This window comes from Nesoenas mayeri (assembly GCF_963082525.1).
Source record: "Nesoenas mayeri genome assembly, chromosome: 3".
NCBI lineage: Eukaryota > Metazoa > Chordata > Aves > Columbiformes > Columbidae > Nesoenas > Nesoenas mayeri.
The window spans coordinates 83,595,276-83,617,310 of record NC_137544.1 but is presented as its reverse complement, the minus strand read 5'-3'; the positions used below and the strand labels follow the sequence as shown (position 1 = coordinate 83,617,310).

Sequence of the window (22,035 nt, the reverse complement as noted above, 5' to 3'; positions counted from 1 at the left end):
TTCTATTTAATCTGATGGAGTTTTGTAAAAACTAAAGGAATTGCATAACACAAATCATCTTATGCCTTTTTTTCAGGTTTTGCAGACTTGACAAACAAGCACATGGTCACTAGCCTCGTTTCCTTGTACGCACAAGTGGTCACCTGGTTTTGTCGATCCAGTCTCCTTCCAGAGGGTTTAGGTAAGCATCAGCTCTCATACATTGATAACAGTACAACATTCAGTACATGGTTTGTATGAACACAAGCTTAGCTGTGATTTTGTAAACATTTTGCTGTGAACAAGTCATGTTTTTCAGTGTCAGTGCATGCTGAAGGTCTGCTGGTGAAATTGAGAGGTAACTGTTTTTTCAAGTAGTTAGTGTAGAAGACTACAAGCAGTTTTTTTCCTGGATGTTTTTAGAAAGAGCAATAAGCCTCTGTCTTCAAGGAGTTGCTCTTGTGAACAGCTTTTTTTAAATGATGAACTTACACTTGCACTGCGTGTTTGGAATGCTACGACGACTATAAACTTGAAATGGCACTTGAGAAGAAATTGAGTCTCATGTCTCACATCTCTTTGGGCAAAGGCAGAAACAGAATTGGCTACTTTTGAAGTTGGAGGCTTGCCTGTGTTTCTTGATGCTTAGATTGTACGAGTGTCTGTCTTTTTAGTCAAATATTTTGGTTTAAACATAGGATATTACATCTATAACTTGCTTTTACTTTCTTGCCTGTAGATGACGACATGCATTTGTCTAGACCTTTCTACAATTATCCTCTGATTCAGAACTACTATACTGCTCATCGACAGAAACTTGAGCGTTTATCACGGTAAGAATTACAGGAAAACTCTAGAAAACTGCCACTGCAAATTCAGAAGAAGTGAATGGCATTCATATCCACAGTTGTATTGGCTACCTTTAATGCCTTTGCAGGCAATCCTCTTCAGTGATGCGCATGCTCTGTTGAACACAGAGGTTACTTTCATGTGTTAAAGTGTGTATATGTACCTCTGCTTATACCGTTTGTTGGTGTGACAGTTGCACACACCCCGGATAAGGTCCAGAGCTCTCAAGAGGACACCTGATGGCTTTTATCGCCTTTTGTACCCCACTGTATTTGCCTAAATCTCCTACTCACAAGTACATTTGTGTAATTGAGTAACATAGTCTGAATTCCATGTAGGTGGCACACCTCGCCCTGTCCTGGCTATTGGATCAAAGTCACTTGCTCATGTAAACTCTTTTCTGGACTGGTTTACTAACATGCAGCTGATATGTCTTGGATTAGATGACAATAGATTTGTCTTTGCAAATGATACTGAAAAGTAGAGGAAGACCTAAAGAAGCTTAGGCCATGGCACTGCAAACGAGATGCTGCAATATGAGTTAACATGGAAGCTGCAGTGTATTCGGTGTTGACTTTAAAGTTCATCCTGCATAGTTGCTCAGCTTGCCTACAGGGTCGAGCTCCTTAGAAGCATTACAACATCTCATCCTCTAGTGTGCTGCTTCTGCTTTTTGTCATCAGGAAATTAAGGAATATATCACAGTCAGCAGAAGATGATGATGGGCTTTTGGAGACTGTGATTTTTTTAGATGTTCAGCTGTCCCTAATTGAAATGACATGTGTATAGAAATGTAAATGCTGCTGCATTTCAAGTCATCATCATGTTTTTGTATGTTTGTTACTTTCTTGGACTCATGTGAACTTTTTTTTTGGTGCTGTCTGGAGGAAACATGTTACATGGAAAGGCTGGAATTAGTGTTTCGTTCTGTCCAAATTCTTGGTACCTTTTTTTGCAGAGGAAAATGGGATTCTGACTGCTTGATGATCGATGGACTGGTTTCCCAGTTAGGAGACCAAGTTGAGAGGTTGTGGCGAAGAGATGAAGGAGGAACTGGGAAATATCCACCTGCTAGTTTACATGTGAGTGTTCTGCTCTCTGGAAACAACAATAAACAACAACCAACCCCTCCAAACCCCACCCAAAAGCCAACGATTTAGGAAATACAGGAGGTTTTAAAAAACTTTTTGATTTCAGGCACTGCTGGATGTCTATTTGCTAGAAGGCGTTGAAGAAAGCTACAAACATGCAATTGTATCCTTTCTAATTATTTTTTTATTGCATCTTCAGTACAGCCACATAAATATTCTTACATGTTTGTCACCTGTGTGTCTCAGACCATTTTCAGTTAATGCTTCAAACACAATGCAAGTGAAAACATTTAGTTCAGAATGAAATCATCGACTGGAGCATTGGTTCAGCTCTTTGTACTGTGTAATTTTTATGATTTTTTAAAAATTTTTTTTTGCAAAGACTCTTCTGATACGATTAAACAGGGTTCCTGAAATGTTAAAGATAAAAAGCCCCTTTAGTCTTAAATTTTTTTAAGCACCCCTTAAAAGCAGGCCTGTCTATGGCAAATGGCTGCTTACTAGAATGATCCACTACAAGGGGCTGCTTCACAGCTAAGGGATTTCTAATGGTGCTTTACCAGGACATGATTTTTGCTGAAATATCCCTTCTCCAGAGAGAAATTATCCCTTTTCTCAGAGAGGAAGATATTTAAAAACTGCTACCCTGGAACCATCCTCTGAGAGTATGGTCCTAAAAAGGGATGTCAGAATGAGAAAATGACACTACCAATGAGTGATCCACATAGTGGTCTAAACTCAGTTTTAATCATTCACAGCTAAGTTGTATTGTAAGGATTCCATAGGTTACATTGTTTTATACACTCTGAAATGAGGAAAAAACACCAAAAAACTGTAGGATCTGTTTTATTTGATAATGAAGCACTGGATGTTCAAATGTGTTGAATGTCCAGCTGATAGCTCCACTTACTAAAGAGGGAGCCTGAGTTTATAGGGGAAGCAGTTAAATATGTAAGTTTACCTTTCTGAATGCCTTAGAGAAATCAAAGACTAGTTTTGCTGATTTATCCAGAATGCATTTTTCTGCTTAGGACGTGACTGTTTTCAGGTTATAACAGCTTAAATGGCAAGACTAAGACATTTGTATTCTCTGCCTCCTACCGCTTTTATATTCTCGTTTCATTGTATCTTTTCGAAGTGCAATGTGATATATTTTTTGTCTTAAAAATTTATTTGCCTTAATTAGATACTTGATACCAGACGATTTACTTGCTGCTGGATATCATGCATTCCTTTCCAAATAAGACAGAAACTTCAATTGACTCCTTTCCAACTGCCTTTGCTATCCCTTGGGGTCTTGTTAAGCTTATTCAAGGTTTTTGGCTTCTAGATCACAATGACTATGAAGTAAGTATGTTACAGTTTAGTTACACACGCATTGCAATACAGAGCTGTCATCTGTCAAATGATTTTTAAAAATTTGGTGCTTAGAAAAAGCATTAGAATAATATTTTGTATTAGTGTTATGACATTTTCAGCAATAAATTATGATGTGAAATTTTGTTTTAACTACTTTGATGGGAAATTAATTAAACTGAAGAAGGCATCACCGTTGATAATGCTTGATATCTGAATTTTCAGAATCATCTGTTTAGGTTATTTTCAGCAGAGCAGTTGAGCAATTACATGTCCTGTATCAAGTATTTCATTAGTCGGTCATCTAAGTTCATTTAACACACATTGACCCTTAAGAAACTTTTCACTATTTTTGTTGCATTTGAATTTTCAGAGCCAGCTGTTTAGGTTATTTTCAGCAGAGCAGTTGGTTTAGGTACTTTGCTTTTTATAAAAAGTGATGTTTTTATATGGAGATTTGATTAACCTAGAAAAGTGTGAATTGCTCCTTTTAAAACACTCACTTCGTTCTGCATGGCTCTCTCCATTTTTTTTTTTCTCCACTAACTTAAGATTTTTAGTTATATCATGTATCAAGTATTTCGTTAGTTGGTCATATAAGTTCGTTTAACACACCCTTACTTAAGAAACTTTTGACTGTTTTTGCTGCATGTGTGTATGTGTATCTCTTAACAAAGCTGATCTCTACCTACCACAGAGTGCACTGGCCCTGCTCTTTCATCCAGCTACAATCAAAAGTGTGTCATGGCAACATGTGAGAGTTCTTCAGTCCCTCATGTGCCAGGGAGAGCACAGGCGAGCGCTCAGATACATCCAGATGATGAAGCCACCAGTGTCAAGCAGCAGTGAAGTGCGGCTTTTCCTCACCGTGCTGTTGTCCAATAGGTAAAGAAATACATCCCACTGTTTGGCCTTCAAGTCTTGTGAAAGGTGGAGAACAAATAATACCAGTCACAACCCCCTATGCTTCCTTTAAACTTTGAACACAATAGTTTTGGGGCATCTTTTTGGTTATCCCATTTGTATTCCTTTACATCTCAAATAAATGAATTTCAGGTGCCTGGTGGAGGCTTGGGATCTGTTGCAGCAGCATACCACCAAGTTGAACATGGAAGAGCTGTTAAAACATATGTATGAAATCTGTCAGGAGATGGGCCTAATGGAAGACTTGCTGAAGCTGCCTTTCACAGAGACTGAACAAGTAAGTGTGGACAAGGAAAAACTCATGATCACCTCTTTGAAAAGAGAAGAGGCAGAATCCTACTAGATTTTTGCAATGTGTTATTTCTCACAGGAATGTTTGGAGAAGTTTCTACAGACCAATGCTGGTGTCCAGAGTCGTGAATTTCTTTTAGTCCACCATCTGCAGCGTGCCAACTATATCCCAGCACTACAGCTGCATCAGTCAATGAAGGTCAATCCTACGGTAAGCGTTAAAGTTCTGTCAAGTGTGCAAGCTTCAATTAGGTGTTACTAATGGGTTTTGGTAGTAGTCACTAAAAACCCTGCTTTGTTTTTTGTACCCTTCTTTGAACTACTAGGAATAAGTTTCTACACCTAAGTTACCTCTGAACCTAAAAGTTGAACAAAATATTATTGACCATGGTTGACTCCACTTAAAATAATCTCTTTGCATTTGAGGAATGACTATATATTTTCTCTCTTAGTCAATCTTATAATTCAGTTATTCAGATATGTATGTCATGTAAGGCTTAGATTACTGGAAGTTGTTTGTGTCACTCCTTTCTGTGGAATGAAAAGTATATTGTATGCCATTTCTTGTATCTTGCTTGCAAATTTATTTTTTTAGCTGAGAGCAGTCAGCCAAAAATTCAAAATTTATTTGGTATTCTTCCCCCCCCTACTCCCCCCCCCTTTTTTTTTTTAATTTCCTCAAATTCCTGACCTTTCGTGTTACCACTTTTATGACAGAAATTGGTATCTAACTTCTATTTCTCAAAATAAGCAGATCAAATTGGGTGTTCTGTGAACTTCTGTTATGACTCTGTGATGCACTTGCTGTTTTCTGGAACCATAGGTTTCCAGTGAATCAAACTTGTAAGGTGGTCTTGGAACTTTCTAGTCCCTATATCTGAAAACTCATCCAGCCAGGTGTGTGTAGGTGGCTTTCACTTACTCATGTTAATATCCACATCATATTGTCCAAGGTAATTTGCAGATGCCCTGTACATTCAGTCACTTCAGACACTGGTGTTTCAGGAAAAAGAAGGCACACCTGCTATTGTATAAGCCGTTTGAAAAGTACAGGTGATAACACATGTATCACAATAAGGTTCTGCAGAGTGCCAGAACTGTTTTCACTTAAAGGTGAGGGTTCTGTTGTTATTCCCATCTGCCTTTCACCTTGCTAAAAATACCAGGTGAAGTTGGTGTGAGTTGATGGGTAGAACTTGTTGCTGCTCTGGGCAGGGCATGGATTTTACTCTGTCTCTAAGGGAAATGTAGCCACTACTTAGAAATAACACAGATAGTTCTGTGCAATGAACATCTTGTAATTAGTTAACTTCTGGCTTTACGCTTTTCATTCATCAGAATGACCGTGATCCTCACCTAAGAGAGAGAGCCGTTGCCAGAAATTCTATATTAGACCAATATGGCAAGATCCTTCCTAGAGTTCAAAGGAAGCTGGCAGTAGAGAGAGCTAAGCCTTACTGTTTGCGTTCATCAGTCCTAAGAGAAGGTAAGTTTTAAGGGGGGAAATATGGTGGATGACTGACCATCACTTTGGTTACACAAGGCTGATACGTTTTCCTTCTTGCTTTCCAGTCTCCAGACCAAAGCCATTATCAACAGTAACTAAACAAACCAGTGCAGGGAATGTGCATACACGAGCAACTTTCATCAGTAATGTGTTGTCCAAAATTGGAGAAGTGTGGGTAGGGAATGAGCAGAAACCCAGTTTCTCACAATATGATAGGTAAGCAGCCTCTGAACAAAGTTTAGTTGAGCTACAAGTTTGGAGAGAGAGAGGAAAATCCATTGGAATGATGTCAGTGTTTTGGAGGGAAAGTGCACCTGAAGGGAGCTTTGGTTGGCTTTTTTGCACATACAATGTAAAGTCTTCAAGAGTCAAAACATTGTAACTAATACTTGGGGGGAGAGTTTTTCTACTATGATAATCTTATTTATGCAAATACATATATTTACATTATGGTCAATGTGTTTACAGTATGTCAGCTGAAACTAAAATGATGATTGCCATCAAGCTGTTTGCAGAGTTTGACAGACTTGATTGTGTGATCAAACACGAATCTTTTACCGCTTTCTGCCCAGTTTCGGCTTATTTCTACCTCTGTTTAAAGAGAAACAGAATTATAAACAGCGGAAAAGAAGCTAGTAGTTCTCTGATTTTCCTACAGGTGGTATGGTCAAATAAACTAGAATTCTGGGATGTTTGGACTTCTGGGGAATGAAAGTGAAATTTTCCTTTTAATTCCAGTCCTAGAGTTACAGAAGCACCAGTCCTGACACACCCTCTCCCTGATGCAGAGTTGCCCGATGCATTTATTGGGACACCAGCTACAAAATTTTCACAAAAATGTTCCAGGTAGAGTAGTTTTACAGAATGAATATTTCCAGAAGGTGTTGCCCGTTGTGTGTGTGTATGTTTGTGCGTGTGTGTGTGTGTACTTTCTGTGTTGTCAGTGTTTTATCGACATTTAGTTTGGTATCTATTTAAGAAAAGATCAATTCAGGGACACAAGTGGAGAATTTGAAGTCCTTGCATTGAAATGTAGATAAATTTTCTTCTGACGTTAGAATGACATCACTGGTGCAATAAAAGAGAAAATGCCTGTAACTTGTTTATAGGCCTGATAACGTTACCCCAACAATGAGGATTCACCTGCATTTCTTGTTCAATTGATTATTTTTTTTTCTGTATCACCTCAGATTTCTGTAATGCAGTAGGGTTTTTTCATTTACTTTCATATTCCCAATTGTGTCTCTTGACAGATTGCTGGATTTGGTGGTTCATCCTGTTGCTTCATGTTCTGCAGCACGAGGTGGTTGCTGGCAGGCACCATGTGGAGCTTCTGCTTCATTCATGGCATCCAGCCCCTTGAAATCAAATCTGCACAGTTCCATCTCACAAAGGAACTTTTCAGGAGCAACACAACTGAATCTGCTAGAGACTCCTCTTGTTGTTAAGGTTTGTAACTTAAGAAGACGGGAAGAACCAAGCAAACCGAAAGCCTGTAAACTGCATTTAAAATGAAAGTACTGAAGTGTTATATCACAAACACTGTGGGACTGAAATTGTGGAGTATTTTCAGTATCATGTGGTTATTGTAGCTACAGACCTTTTGGAAGCAGCACATTGGGAACCATCTTGAAGAGTTTAGTTCAAAGCTAGTTGCAGTATGCATGTTGTCCCATAGGTTTATGAAATACACTTGCTTTTATTGCATGGAACAAAGGAAGCTAAAATTAGACTTTTCAATACACTTAAAGATATAATTTGTATCTTGACCATCTCATATAAGTGCTCAATAGCTCTGTATAATTTGCCTTGCATATCTAGAAGCAAGAATGTATTTGGTTCAGTTTCTTAATCTGGTCAAGTGAATGACAACCAATTTATGTCAGTTAAGTGATGTCAGCCAGTGACAGCTTTTTGCAGGAATTTCAGTTACTAATTGTATTCAACTATATTTCCATTCACTGCTACAAACAAAGTCTCTTCATGCAAGAAAATAACACGGCCTACCTTGTTGGTGCTGTTCTTTTTGCCTTTGCATATCTGAACAAAGTATTTCTCTCTCTGAATTATAACCTTCTGCTTATTAAATATGGTCCATATCATTAAGTTAGTTTCATTGTCCTCCTTTTAAGCTGTCAAATCTTTTTTGAGCAGAGGTAAGACCACCTGCATGCTTCTAGAGGAAGACGTGTATTTTTACAGCAGCATCTCTTGATTTAGTCTTGTGCGCAGACTGTTTAATCAGTGAAAAAAATAAGCTATTACGGTTGCTTTGCTGATTGCCTTTCCTCACAGCAGCGTTTTCAGTTGCTAGATCCGGGGTAACCTTTGAAGTTGTATGTGAGAAGAGCAGTGTAGAAATTGTAAAAATTACTGGGATGGGAGATAACATTGCACCCAACAAGTTGCCATATCCTTCTTTCCTCAGGAAATTAATTTGAAAAAAGAAGCATTAAAAACATGGAGTTTTATTATTTGGGTTTTCATGCCTTTGGAAAAAGAACAGTACAGAGGCTAAACTTTGTCCTCTCTGCTGGCACAAACTCAGTTTGTAGTTGAAAATAATACTTTTGACGAGTGAATTTGTCTGTCTTGAAGATTTAAATGGTTTTAAATTAAATGTTTCTGTTTCTTTTCATAGAGGGCTAAAGTTTTAGCCACATCTGCTTCTACATCTGCTTTTCCTGGGTTTACTCCTCAGTCTATTCTCAGATCCAGCCTTCGCACCACACCCCTGGCAACTCCCTCTGCATCTCCAGGACGATCAGTCACTCCTCCTCTACGAGCAAAGGAATCCAGAATATCTTTCAGGGAAGAGAACTCGAAAGGAAGAGGGACTGCTGGGGTAAGCTGGGCTGTCGTTGCTGGGTTTTACAGTTAAAGCCTTTATAGAGTGTGATTTGAATTAGATTTTTTTAAAGTTTGCAATAACCCCTTATATTGAGAATTGGAATTATAAATCAGAATGGCAGACATGAATTTGGTAAAAAAGGTTATGTCAAACCTTCTGCAGCATCACGTGCCTGCAGGAACATATTCACCAAAAATGCTGGTGACTCTGGCAGTTTTTACTCAAGTGTTGTTAGGAGCTGTGATGGTTCCCAATGGCTGGTTCAGCTTCCCACGATACCTTTTCAAATGCTGGTGTGGCAGGAAGGTAGGGACTAGAGATTGAGCCAGTTGTTTGGGTTGTTAAACCTTGTGAATGAAGCACCTTTTAAAGCAACGAAAGGCATGAGCTGCATTTCCTGTCAGTCTCTCTGTTTGCAAGACTGGGTTTACTTCACTTGTGGTCAAAACTGACTCCTGATGAGAAGAGCTGCATTGTTGTCTCTGCTCTGGCTGTGATGTTCTTGGTGTTGCTTTTTGCCTTGCACCAGGGACAGCATTTGTGGAGCTGTCAAATGAAGCTGGTCCATCCAAAATTTGCCCCATTCTACTCCTCCTTTTGCTCTGTCGGTTGGATTCCTTGATCCTGCTCATCATGCAGATTCCAAATTCATGTTCCAAAATCCAGTTCAGAACAGTGGTGTGTACTAGAATGAGCTTTCTGTACATGTACTAACAAATTGTCATAATCTAGTTTTATGGCACCTTTTATTGCCTCTTATAAAGAGTTACTCAGTTGTCAGAAAGAGCCTCTCTCTCATATGTGGAGTTCTTAGTAATAAAGCAGTGTGGCCAGATTAATGTACTGGTTCCATGCTACAGGCAGAGTGAACACTCAGATATTTTAGTGGTGTATGCAAGCTGAAAAGGCAAGCATAAACAGAGAGAAGTCTTGAGTTGTGATTTTACTCGTGCAAAGCTTCCTCTTCTAGAAAACACAGTGGTGAACTCAGTGAACAGCTTGAGATGGCAGTATAAACAAGCACTTACATGACCAACTTCACCTTAGCTCCCCAAGGCTGTGGAAACTCAATAACTAGTCAAAAGCGCAATTAATTTTTACAGTCAGCTAAGACAGTGCTAGAATGAAAATTAGTTTTGTTACTTAAGCTGACACTTGTAAAACATAGAAATATCATGTTTGGGTTTGGTTTTTTTGTGTGGTTTTTTTTTCTTGCTTGCTTTCACAAAAAACATATGCATGTCATGGATTGTTAACCTTTTTTTTTTTTTTTAAAGGTAACAGAAGGTGATAAAGCATTGTCTGGAGCTTCATCTGAGCATTATCTGAGAGTGGTGGAGGATGTTTGGTCTGGAAGTAGAGGTAAAACAAGTCTGTTCATTCTGAGTGATCCTGAGGATGATCGTGCTGAAATGGAAGAGTCTTCAGAAAGCATACCTGGAGATGGTTTGGAGAAAAGGGTTGTCAGCAAAGAAAATAGTAACTTATCTGCCAGATCAGATGAAACTACTTTGGAGTATCAGGATGCAAAATCAGCTGATGATTTTGAGGATGATGTCATCTTTATAGCTACTAAACCAGCTAATTCTTCCACTGAAGAAACTGGTGGTTTTCAAGAATTGGAGAAAGAAGCTGACAGTGAAATGGTTGAAGATAAATCTTTCCAGATCCAACAACCACATTCATCAGAACTAAGAAGAGAAGCTGGTGTGTTTCATTCTATGAAACTCTAATAAGATTCTGAATTTTTCAAATGTATTCAAAAAGTTAAATTACTGATGAGCGCAACAGTTAACAATGAGCTTTCGGAAGTGTCCTAAGCACTTCCTTCTTAGGCTTTTAAAACTCCCCTGACATTATTTAGGTATCATGGACATTATGAATGTATGCTGCTGTTACTGGTGTTTCTTGTGTGTAACTGCAGCTGAGAGGCAGTGGTGATTTGTAGGAGTTTTGGGAGGGATAAAAGTTGAAAATGTAGGCTTCTGATTATGCTTTAGGGCTACTTCTGTAGGCTGCAGGTTTTTTAACAGCAAGTTAACTGTATGGCATGCTTTAACTAGATAATTTGGGCTTTTTTCTTTTTTAAGCACCTCATTAGTGCCCAGTTAAATAGTTTTCTTCTGGAAGTCTGTCTGCTTGTTTTTATGCCTCTTATTACAGCTATACTTTTTCCTTTTGCTAGCTGAACAGCTTATGCAGCCTTTTGCAAGGTAATTTGGGTAATTCAGCCCAATTTAACTCATTCAAGCCAGTCCAGCTTCTGAGGATGTGTTCATATGAGCAGGTCTGCTGGCAGATTAGAGGAGATGTCACTTACTAGGTGGAGAGCAGTGATGAAGAGCTGGGAATTAAAGTAGTGCAGGAACAGGGAGAAGAGGTGCAAGAAGTTTGCTATTCCTGGGACATGTATGCAAGTGTCAGTTTTGTGTGTGAGGTCTTGTAATAGTTTGTAGTGGTGATGTGTGTTTGTGTACTCCAGTGTCAGTGCATCTTCATCTTGATTCACTCCTAAGTCTGAGGTGATTCTGGAGAATCCTGGAGAGTAATTGAGTAATTATTGCTACTGAAGTTCTCAGCTCCTTTTCTTTGGAAAAAAAGAAAAGGTTCTCTAAGTCTGAGTGTTTCTAGTAAGACTGGTGAAAATGTTTGCCTGTCCTAGTGTAGCTGTCTTTTATTTGGATGAGAAACCAAAGATGCTTTTCATTAAGAATAATGCTATGGTACTAATCATTAAAGAATAACTTAATAAAGAAATTTTGTTGTTGCTGGACTATGGTACAAACAGTTCTCTACAATTTCAGTCCTCTGGAAGCAGTAGAGCACAGTCAGTATAGCTCTTGTTTGGCCTCAGCTAGCAAAAATTTCCCAGTCCTGTGTACTGGCTGGAAAAGTAATTGTGGGGTCTGGGCGAAGTAGACAGTAGAAACAAAAAAAAGAAAAGTAGGATGTTTCTAAAATTTAACCTTTTGAGATAAAAAGAGATTAGCAAGCAGTTGGGTTTCTGCACCACCAGTCAAACAGTAGAGAAAAAAACAAAACAAAACAAGAAAAAACCTTAGAAACATTCTTGTAGAAGAGGGGAAATGGAGTCAATAAAGGAAAACAGCATTGCTGGAATGAGATAAGAGAAATAAGAAAACTTACTACCCAATTTTAACAAGGAGGGGTGTTTTCTGAAGTTTTTATGTATGAGGTCACTAACATATCAAGTTTTATTTGTAAACAGAATAGCAATAATCATTTTGTTTTCTTGACTGAATTTGTGTAATCAGATTTGTTTTACTTGAAAGAAGAATTCAGACTTTCTGTGCATTTGAAGTCTTGGTAGCATTGTTTTGTGTAGATCACTATCCTAGCTAAAATACCTAAAGGCTCATTTTGAAATTGTGTGAGTATTTTAAAATAAATGCTGTTAAGTGCCCCAGGGAAGTCATCCATCTGTCTGTATTTGTAGGATTTGTGGAAGAATCAAGTGTTGGATGTTTTACCCTTCCTGAGGATGATAAACTGGTGTTTACAGCTGCTGAGGCTGCTACTGTTGGGACTTCATTTGAAGGGTAAGATTATAAAAGATATACATCTTTGGGTTCACACAGCATGCAACTGTTGGATTTCCTGTTTTTGAAAACTATCATTTTGATCTGATATTGGTTACTCCCTGTGTTCTTAAATGTAATGGCTTTTCTATTATTTTCTGTCTGTGAAAATAACTAATTTGGCATTAATGTAAGTCAGATTTACTAGCTGTCAGTTTGAGCCTTTTTTCTCAAATCATCGCAAACTCCAAAGTATGATCGTAAAGATTTCACAGTCTGCATAAAACGTGTTGCAGTTCAAGGGTTACTAAGTGCAGATACTGTGAACCTAAGCCCTGCTTTTGTCTGAAATTTGTGGAGCTAAAAATTACCCCTGAGTTTCCTGTAACTTTAGCGGATTTCTTTGGGGCTTGAATACTTTCTGGCAGTAATTTCTACACTTCTTTTTCCTTTGTGCTCTCGATTGGCATCTATTTGTTTATGGAAATGGAAGGATGTTTTTCTACAAGATACTTTAAAAGCTGCAACTGTTTAGTGATAAAGACAATGTTAGTAAATAACCTTTCATTTCAAGTGTTAACATACACTGGTACAAACTTTTCTTCAGTTTGTTCCAAACCTTCAATATAGCAGTTGCAGTCTTTCTACTGAAGACAAATCATATATTATTCTTTAATACAGCTCTGTTGTCACATTATTGTCTAGTGTTAGGTAGCTGGGAAGAATGTGAAGTACTTGACTCATTGTATAACATGAGTCACAAATTGAATGTAGATATGTTGATAAAGGAACTTCTGTTTTTTCTTAATTTTTCCTGTTCTGAAACCTGAAGATTTTACAATGAGCATAATTTGTAAAGCTCTTCAGGATTTGTTTTGAAGCTTTATGATTCATTTCTCTCTTTCTATTCTTGAAGTGAAACAAACCACCAGGAGTCCAAAAATTCCTCTTCATTGGAAGAAAAAGCCATACCAGTTGCAACAAATCCACAGCTTTCTGAATCCCCAGAGGCAGACAGTGAATGTATGTACAGTATCTTGGAGATATTATGTGACTTAAGGTAGCTCAACTTCTGAAGCAAAATGTGTAGTTACTATTTTAAAAGATGCTGCATCCTCTGTACTCAGATTGTGAACAAACACTAGCTACTGGAGTTCCTTTACAGCCACTCTTTCCCCTGTTGTTCCTTTTCTCTATGGGTTTGCCAGCTAATTTTCCCCTTGTTTTTTGTTTTACTGTGGGGATGCCTTCTTTACCAGATAGATAGTTCTGGCTTCTAGTTTTTGGAGAAAGGCCAATAGATGTGGCAGAATGGAAAACTGTATTGTTGGCTTCTGCTCCTTCTGGTACTTCCTGTTGCTTAAACCTGTGTCATTTCTCTAGAAGTTAAGCTAAAATTATATAAATCTCTTCCAGCTGTGATAAGTGTCCTTGACAGTGAGGATGTGGCCAGTAGTCATTCAGAAAATCATGGTGAGGGGAAGTGTGTGGATTTACCTAAAGAACATAATTTAGAAGCAGACGAAGCTGAAGAAAATGTTCATTTTCTGCAGGAAGAAATAACTGTTTCTAACAATCTTCCTAAAACTGAGGAAATGAATGTAAGTAAGCTTTTTTCCCATCTCTACAAAATAGAAAACACTTTGCAAATTGAGGACAGTTAGAAGGCACACAAAAATCCGTTTCTTTAGCTAGTTAACACAAGTCAAAACAATAGGCAGATACGTTTTTCTCCTATGCATTTTCTGTACAGCAAACACTGAATAGAACCTGTCAAGACTTGCATCTTTGAGAGCTGTCATGGTACAAAAAATCCCCACCTAAAGTACTTTGTTAAAATAACCATGCACTCATTTGGTTTACTATAACTTAAACATTACTTAAAAACCAAATAGATTTAATGTTAAAGACCATGGGAGTAGTTCAGGAGTGTAACTTCTCAACATCAGGGACTGTACGAAATGATAAAATTATTTGGGAACCAAACTCGTTTTCAGAATGATGTAGGTGCTTAGATTCTTTACTATGTATTCCTTACTAACATAACCAGAATTCGCAACAATGAGTTAATGTCCGTGTCAGGATATTTCCAGCTACCTAAAACTCTTTTTTTTTTTTTTTTTTTTTTCTCCAAAACATGTATTTTTTTTAACATCTAAACTTCCTAAAATATGAATTTGAGAAGGTTGCTCACATGTAGTGAAAATTAGAACTAGAGATTCTCCAGTTGTCCCAAGTTTTTCACAATTGTTCTTACTTCTATTGGGGCTCATGAGTTATTTGAAATAATTGTGGATGTCCCCTAAGTACATATAGAGTACACTGTCAGTTTCCTATAGGACTGTACTCACAGGAATTCAGGATAGTCAAGTGAAACACAAACTGAAAGGCAGGTGTACCACAAGTAGGTTGGTCTTAAGTAACAGAAAACACTTTTCATTGCCCCAGATTTCAGATGAAGTTAAATAGGCAGTCACTTGTTTGGCTCACCTCGGCTTTGGGATTAGGACAACACTGTAGAGATGATGATTATGGACTTGGGAATACAGAAATCTCCTATGAGAGTAAATGGAAAATTTGTGACAGGAAAAAGGGAGCAGGTACAGGAAGTGGTCCCAAAGCTGCTGCAGGCATTCTGGTAGCAGTACAGTGAAGGTTTTTCTGCTTTTCTTATAACTGGTTCTTACTGATTTATGTGTAAACATCTGTTTCTGGCTTGTCTGCCTTCACTGAATTTAGGACAAACTACTTCCTGCTTTCTTGTTTGTGGATTTGTAAGCAAAAAGGAAAGCTTTGGGGATGAGTATTTATTCAATGTAGTGTTGAAGCATGGCATGTTGCTATCGTATGATGCTTTGGCAACTTCTGACAAGGCAGGAGGCAAGAAAATAAGCAGATATTTTGGAGACTCCTGTTGAGTGGCTTCTCCCTTCTGCCATCATTGGCTGGCACTATAACTCAGATGGTTGGGCAAAGGTCTACACAGTCACTAAATTCTCTTGATCATCTGAGTCACTTGAAATACTTAAAAGGTACTATTTTTGTTCTCAACATAAAAGCCTGAGTATGTCATGTGGATTTAGAAGGAAAGAAGATGGAAGTATTGAGAATATAGGTGTTGTCTCACACAATCCCAGTGACTCTTTCAAGTGCAGTGTTGAGCTGTCGGATAAGATACCCGGCCAGTCTGACCAACTATCATGACCGAAACTTTAAACTGTGGTATCATAAATGTATGTTACCCTGATGGATGCAGAGTTGGTCGCTCTGTGTGGATTGGTAGCCGGTCCAGAGAGTCCTGCAGTGGGATGATTCCTGCCACTTGTGCTGTGAAGCTTCTCGCCTTGTTCACGGGTGGTGGCAAAGTGTTATTCATGAACAGAAATGTCAGAAATGGAGCCCGTGGTGGCATATGCTGAGCACTCTGTTCTCTGTCCCTTAAACACATTGTCTTTTGTCTCCAGCAGAGAGTACATTGTATGTTTCTAACTTTACATTTGGAGGTGATGTGAAAGGAAAAGTGGTGTTTTGAAGTTAATCTTTTTGGTAGTTAATATGTTAACAGACATTTTTTAACTTTAGGTTATTGAAGACAGTACGGTTAAGGCACAAACCTCAGAAGCAGCGCCTGAACCATCGCCCTACAGTGAACTACATCCATCAGACAATCTTCAGTGCCGCTACGATGCTATAGAGCAACAGTTTGCATGTGATTTGCCTGATAATAGAGATGGTGAATGTGATGCAGCTGAGGGAGATGGCGAGTTTTTTATATCTCAGAGTAATTTTACTTTAGTCTTGGAAGGAGAAGAAGGTGAAGCAGATATGGGAGACCCTGCATTGGTAGATGCTTCTAAACTGGCTGGCACAACAACAGAGGAAAGAGCTGTAAACAGTTTAGGAAACACTGAAAACCAAGAACATGTTACGAACTCAGTGTCTACAGTAACTAATGATCAGGAATCTCAAAATATTGCAGAGTCACTCCCATATGTGCCCGAACCCATTAAGGCAGCTATTGCAGAGAACTTACTGGATGTAATCAAAGACACAAGAAGTAAAGAATTCACATCTGAAGTTGTAGACCAGTCTTTTCATGAAACCATAGGGAAAAAGGTAACTAGATTCCAGAAGGCAAAAGCTGCCTTAGCAACGGTGCCAGAAGGAGTGGAAGATGAAACCAGCAGACATCAAGTAGAGTATGTCGTCACTCCTAGAACACGCACACGGAGACAACTGAGTAGAAACCTAATTATTCCGTCGACAGGGGTTCCACAACTGCTGAAGACAGATGAACCGGTTCTGTTTGGGCTGTCTCCTAGGAGAAGTACCAGGCGAACAAAAGCAGCATCTGAGACTTCCAGTCTTCAAACAGAAGAAAATGCTCAAGATGAGCAAATACCCATGACCCCTGTTACTCCCAGGAGAGGTAGGAAGCCAAAACAGCTCAATTTAGAGAAAGTAGAGAGCAGCCACCCCTCCAGTGGGCCAGTATTGTCTGTCAGTACACAGTCTGTAGCTGTTACTCCAAGAAGAGGATTAAGGAGAGCAAAGGAAGCTGCATCAGAGCTCTTGGAAGAGGCTAATGAAGAAGCATCTCTTGCTGAAGGTAGCATCATTGCTTCTGCTAATTCCAAGAGGACTAGAGGAAGAAAAAGTTCAGTAGGAGATCAAGAAACTGCCCAGACTTATGCTGATCATACGATAAAACCAGCAGTCAGTCCCAGTAGAAGTGCAAGGAAACCAAAAAGCGTTAATTTACAGTTTACTCAAAGTGTTGTCAAGGATCAAGAGGTGCAGCCTAGTGATGAACTCCTTTCACCTGTGCCAGCTAAAAGAGGCAGAAGAAGAAAACTGAGTTCATCTGAAGTTTCAGAAAATTCTGAGCTTGATGTGTCTAAATCATCGCTTCCTCAAACAGAATTTAAACTTCCTGTCACTCCTAGAAGAAGTGCTAGGAAGCAGGCACGAAGTCTCTTGGCAGACATAGAATCTCTCTCTACTCAGGAAGACATACATTCAGGTGGGAAAGTGGAAATCCTTGATACTCCTAGGAGAAGAACAAGAAGAACTCCACATGCTCCACCAGAAAAAACAGATACTCATGAGCAAACGCCTACACGGCCAAATGAGGAATCCACCACACCTAGAACTACAGTAAGGACAGGGCGTCGGGGCAGGAAGAGACGATCAATATTTGAGGAGGAGTCCTTGCCTCAAGGACCTGGTGGCAGTCCTTTGCTGCTTGAAGACATAAACCCATCAGGACATGGTGAAACACCAAGAACTCTGACAGATCGTATGACCAGAACCAGATCGCGCAATACTGCCGCACGTCAGAAACTGTCTGCTGAGGAAAACCAGTCCTTCCTTTTCTCTCCTCCTCTCACAAAGCTGACAAAGAAAGGTAAGAGCACTATATATGCAAAGCAGGGTGTATTGCTGTTTTGTAAACTACAGAAAACAGACTGTGAGGATGGTTTTAAGTATTTTAAAGCACTTAACATGCAAAATAAAAAATTGGAAAGAGGCAGTTCATCTTTTCTCTGAACTCCATGTGACTGACTGGTGAGTTGTGGTGGGAATAGATGAGGAAGGAGGCTGATGTAAGAGTGAAATGAAATTTAAGCTTATTTTTTGTGATGAGCTTAATTTCTATCAGTTTCAAAAACTGAGGGTATCTGTCAATATGTGATGGCCACCCCTTCCTCCAGCAGAGAAATAAAGGAGACATGCTTCCATGTTCTGTTCAGTTTTTAACTTCAAATGACCTGCATCTTGCAACAACTGCACAGCTGTTTAATTATGTGATTGTTTTTCATGGCCATACATTTTGTTAATGAAGTTACTGTGCATAGGGTTCTTTTTATTAGAGTACATGATTAAAAAAAAAAAAGAGATATGTAAGAACTGTTGATTGCACTTGAGCATAATATTTTTATGTAAGTGCAGGTAAAATCACTACTCTGGCTTATTTTTGTTTCACAATTTACTGTAAGAGAATGGATCCTAAGAGACAGTTACTAGGGAAAAAATACCTCTACACTGAGTATTTATAAACCTGATTGAAACTTTCATTTCAGAAAGTTATTGTGCTCTTGATTATCTTGAGGTGAGACCACATCTGGAATATTGTGTCCAGTTCTGGGCCCCTCAGTTCCAGAAGGACAGGGAACTGCTGGAGAGAGTCCAGCGTAGGGCAAAGAAGATGATTAAGGGAGTGGAGCATCTCCCTCATGAAGAAAGGCTGAGGGAGCTGGGGCTCTGGAGCTTGGAGAAGAGGAGACTGAGGGGTGGCCTCATTAATGTTTACAGATATATAAAGGGTGAGTGTCACGAGAATGGAGCCAGGCTCTTCTTGGTGACAACCAATGATAGGACAAGGGGTAATGGGCACAAACTGGAACACGAAAGGTTCCACTTAAATTTAAGACAAAACTTCTCAGTGATGGTGTCAGAGCACTGGAACAGGCTGCCCAGGGAGGTTGTGGAGTCTCCTTCTCTGGAGACATTCAAAACCTGCCTGGACACATTCCTGTGTAGCCTTGTCTAGGTGTTCCTGCTCCAGCAGGGGGATTGGACTGGATGATCTTTTGAGGTCCCTTCCAATCCCTAACATTCTGTGATCAGGTGTATTTAACATCACTATTCTTTTTGTATAACGTACGTGCGTGTTAACAATGCTTTGTCATTTTAGCTGGAAAAGAAGACTATCCTGTGCAGCTTAAGGATTTAGACCTGGACTTGTCTTCTCAATTTGTCTTTTCACCCCCTCTTTTGAGGTCAAGGAGCAAAAATGTATCTAGCATTTCCCAAATTGTGAAAGAACCAGTAAGTAAAAACTTTAGTTGTCTCATGTTCTTGTTTTGTGCTCTGTGTTGCTTTTTCAAACAATGTTTTGCAATGCCTTGCCTTTTTCCTTGGAAGTTTATCTAAAAGAGAGCTTTAAATTAATAGCTAAACAGTGTGGGGGGTTGTTTCTTCATGAAAACTAGCTACCAAAATCCATTTTGAATCTGTTTATGTCAATTAATATGTGTTGCTGTACCTTTAACAAAAGGGTGGTGAAACACTGGCCCAGGTTGCCCAGAGGGGTGGTAGATGCCCCATCCCTGGAGGCATTCCAGGCCAGGCTGGACGGGGCTCTGAGCAGCCTGACCTAGTTGAAGATGTCCCTGCTCATGGCAGGGAGTTGGACTAGGGGACCTTTGAAGGTCCCATCCAACCCAAACTATTCTATGATTCTAAAAGGCACAGTGGCTTTCTTTAAACTTGGTGTGTTGCCTGTTCATTTCAGAATTTGAACTTATAGGATGGTACAGTAATTTGAGGTGGAAGGTTAGTTTTTGTGGAGAGTAACTGTAATGCGTTCAGAAATAACTTTGGCATGACTTGTTCATGAAAAAAACATTGGTTTGTGTTCTGTACAAGTGTAAGAACTTGTGTATGAGTAATGTGTTTGTTGCCTTAACACAGGAGCTTCCAACTAAGGAGGAAGAGGATGCCAAATCTGTAGAGTCTGTGGGAAAGCAAAAAATAAAGAGGGCTGGAACTGCAAAATCAAAAATGAAGAAAGCAAGCAAGTATGCGATTCTTTTGGACACTTACTCCTTTATTCTGTTAGTGGTTCAGCTGTTAGCCACCTAACTTCCTCTTCCTCTCCCGGCTGTGCAGTTGTGCCCTGACTTCATGAGTCTATCCAGCCTGTTGGTCTAATAGGCACATTTTGCCCACTTAATGGTTTAGTTTTCTGATGGAAACAAAAGAGGGAGGGAATTGAAAAGGGCAAGTGGATACTATTCTTTGCAGTGGTGGTGTTCTCTTAATAATGGCGTCTTATTCTACCTTACGAAACCATGCTCTGACAGTCTTTAGTTCGCCATACAAAGCAGGAGTGGGTCAGACAATGAGTAAAGAGAACTGCTTGTTTCTGCACATTTTCTGGTTCCTTCTGGCATGCTGTTAGGGGACATCTGCTTTTTAAAAGCTGGGGTGGGTACCCTCTAAAAGCTCATGAATAGTGACTGAGAATGCTTGGGACAGTCTGGTAAGGAATAGAAGTCAAGGGATGCTTGTCTAGGTTTCTTTTCTGCCTTGATCCTATCTGCAAAGAAGGTCATAATTCTTTGGCATTGACTTCGTAATTCCACTGTTTTTTTTTCCTTAACTAAATACTGTTGGTAAGAAAAAATCCATTTGATTCTTTCTTTTCAGAACCACAAGAAAAGGTTCTTGGTCACCTCCTCCAGTGGAAATAAAATTCATCTCTCCTTTCGGAAGTCCAGTGGATGGAACAAAAAGCAAACAGAAAGAAACCTCAGACACAGCAGAGAAGAATCTACGAAAGAACAAAACAAGACTGTCTAATTTTCCAAAGCCAGTTGTGCGCCGGAAGATGCTGTAACTGTTTTTAAAGTTTATAGTGTACACCACTGTTTGTAAAGTCATCACAAGTGTCTGGATTAGTAAAAAGAAAAAAAAAATCATCTAATTTGGAAGAGATAATTTATATAAATTATTGTAAAATTTCATTAACAAATGGTCTTCAATAAGTAACTCCATATGGAGTGCAATTTCCTCAGTCAATGCAGTTTTCTATTTTATATTAAGACTTCATACATTTATATAATATGTAAATACAGCTTATTTTAGGGATGTTAAATAAAAATGTATACTTCACAATATGCTTACTGTCTGATAGCTTTTTGAGTGAATAGTGGGTTGAATGGCCTATATTGCTCAGAAATTTTACTGTTGGTTTGCAAGAGTTGCTGACCCTCAAAAGTGAGGCCAGAAGCTTTTTAAGCTTTTTAAAAGTTTGCTTAGAATTGCTATGAGAAATAAACATTTAAAACATACTCGTTTAAATTTTATAAATGATGTTTGACCTTCTGGCACAAATAATTGGACTCAATGCAAACTGGTAATTCTTTACATTCACGGTTAAGTTGTACTGTATTGAAGTCAGAATGTAAACAATTGTATTTTAAGCTGTGCAATATTTTTTTGTATTTGTCTTAAACTTTGGGAAAGCTGCTCCTCACTTCATAAAACCACATCACACCTCAGGTGTTTCACTATTTTTTACAATTAGTTGTCAGCAAAAAGTTAACAAAATAGAGGGTGTGATGCGTATCAAATTTAAAGGGATATTACCCACATACTTTGAAATTTGAGCCAAAATTATTTTATAAGGTTAATTGGAATGCTATTATAATTAAAATAATTCTTGTCTGTAAACATATTTTGCAGTATTTGAAGCCTGCATATCTCATAGCACTGTAAACATGGTGGTAAAGCTAACATCTAACGTCTGAAAAAGGTACAAACATGTACAGAAATCTTAGTTACAAACCGTATTTTTGAATGATTATTTCATTAATAATCTTGGGTTATGGAGTAAATGTCCCTATAAAGCTTCAATTTGTAAAAATAAATTCAAAAACCTATTCTTTTAAAAGCAGACATGGAAGTACTATTTTGATGTGCAGTCTTTTAGACAATGGATTATTTTTATGTATGTTAATTTATATATGGATGCAACTTTGAAGACTACAGAACGGTGGAACCTGACATTAAACTTTTCAATTAGTAAAAACTACTCCAGTTGCTCTAAGAAATGATTTCTTGCTTAACTAATACCTTGTA

At 38.7% G+C, this 22,035-nt stretch overlaps 1 protein-coding gene across 2 annotated transcripts in view; it reads left to right on the top strand.

Moving 5' to 3' along the window:
- The window catches only part of AHCTF1 (AT-hook containing transcription factor 1), a 41,585-nt gene extending 19,596 nt beyond the window's left edge, over nucleotides 1-21,989 (top strand). For both annotated transcript variants that reach the window (XM_080341211.1, XM_080341210.1), the window contains exons 17-37: nucleotides 77-181; nucleotides 719-812; nucleotides 1,787-1,910; nucleotides 2,026-2,082; nucleotides 3,120-3,266; nucleotides 3,973-4,160; nucleotides 4,332-4,476; nucleotides 4,570-4,701; nucleotides 5,829-5,976; nucleotides 6,063-6,213; nucleotides 6,736-6,843; nucleotides 7,251-7,446; nucleotides 8,639-8,842; nucleotides 10,126-10,555; nucleotides 12,306-12,408; nucleotides 13,304-13,410; nucleotides 13,804-13,988; nucleotides 15,970-17,794; nucleotides 19,085-19,218; nucleotides 19,864-19,970; nucleotides 20,602-21,989. In XM_080341211.1, the coding sequence (XP_080197337.1) occupies nucleotides 77-181; nucleotides 719-812; nucleotides 1,787-1,910; nucleotides 2,026-2,082; nucleotides 3,120-3,266; nucleotides 3,973-4,160; nucleotides 4,332-4,476; nucleotides 4,570-4,701; nucleotides 5,829-5,976; nucleotides 6,063-6,213; nucleotides 6,736-6,843; nucleotides 7,251-7,446; nucleotides 8,639-8,842; nucleotides 10,126-10,555; nucleotides 12,306-12,408; nucleotides 13,304-13,410; nucleotides 13,804-13,988; nucleotides 15,970-17,794; nucleotides 19,085-19,218; nucleotides 19,864-19,970; nucleotides 20,602-20,791 (4,880 nt within the window). In that variant the 3' untranslated portion in view covers nucleotides 20,792-21,989. The remainder of the gene's footprint in view (nucleotides 1-76; nucleotides 182-718; nucleotides 813-1,786; nucleotides 1,911-2,025; nucleotides 2,083-3,119; nucleotides 3,267-3,972; nucleotides 4,161-4,331; nucleotides 4,477-4,569; nucleotides 4,702-5,828; nucleotides 5,977-6,062; nucleotides 6,214-6,735; nucleotides 6,844-7,250; nucleotides 7,447-8,638; nucleotides 8,843-10,125; nucleotides 10,556-12,305; nucleotides 12,409-13,303; nucleotides 13,411-13,803; nucleotides 13,989-15,969; nucleotides 17,795-19,084; nucleotides 19,219-19,863; nucleotides 19,971-20,601) is intronic.
- Nucleotides 21,990-22,035: the final 46 nt, after the last annotated feature.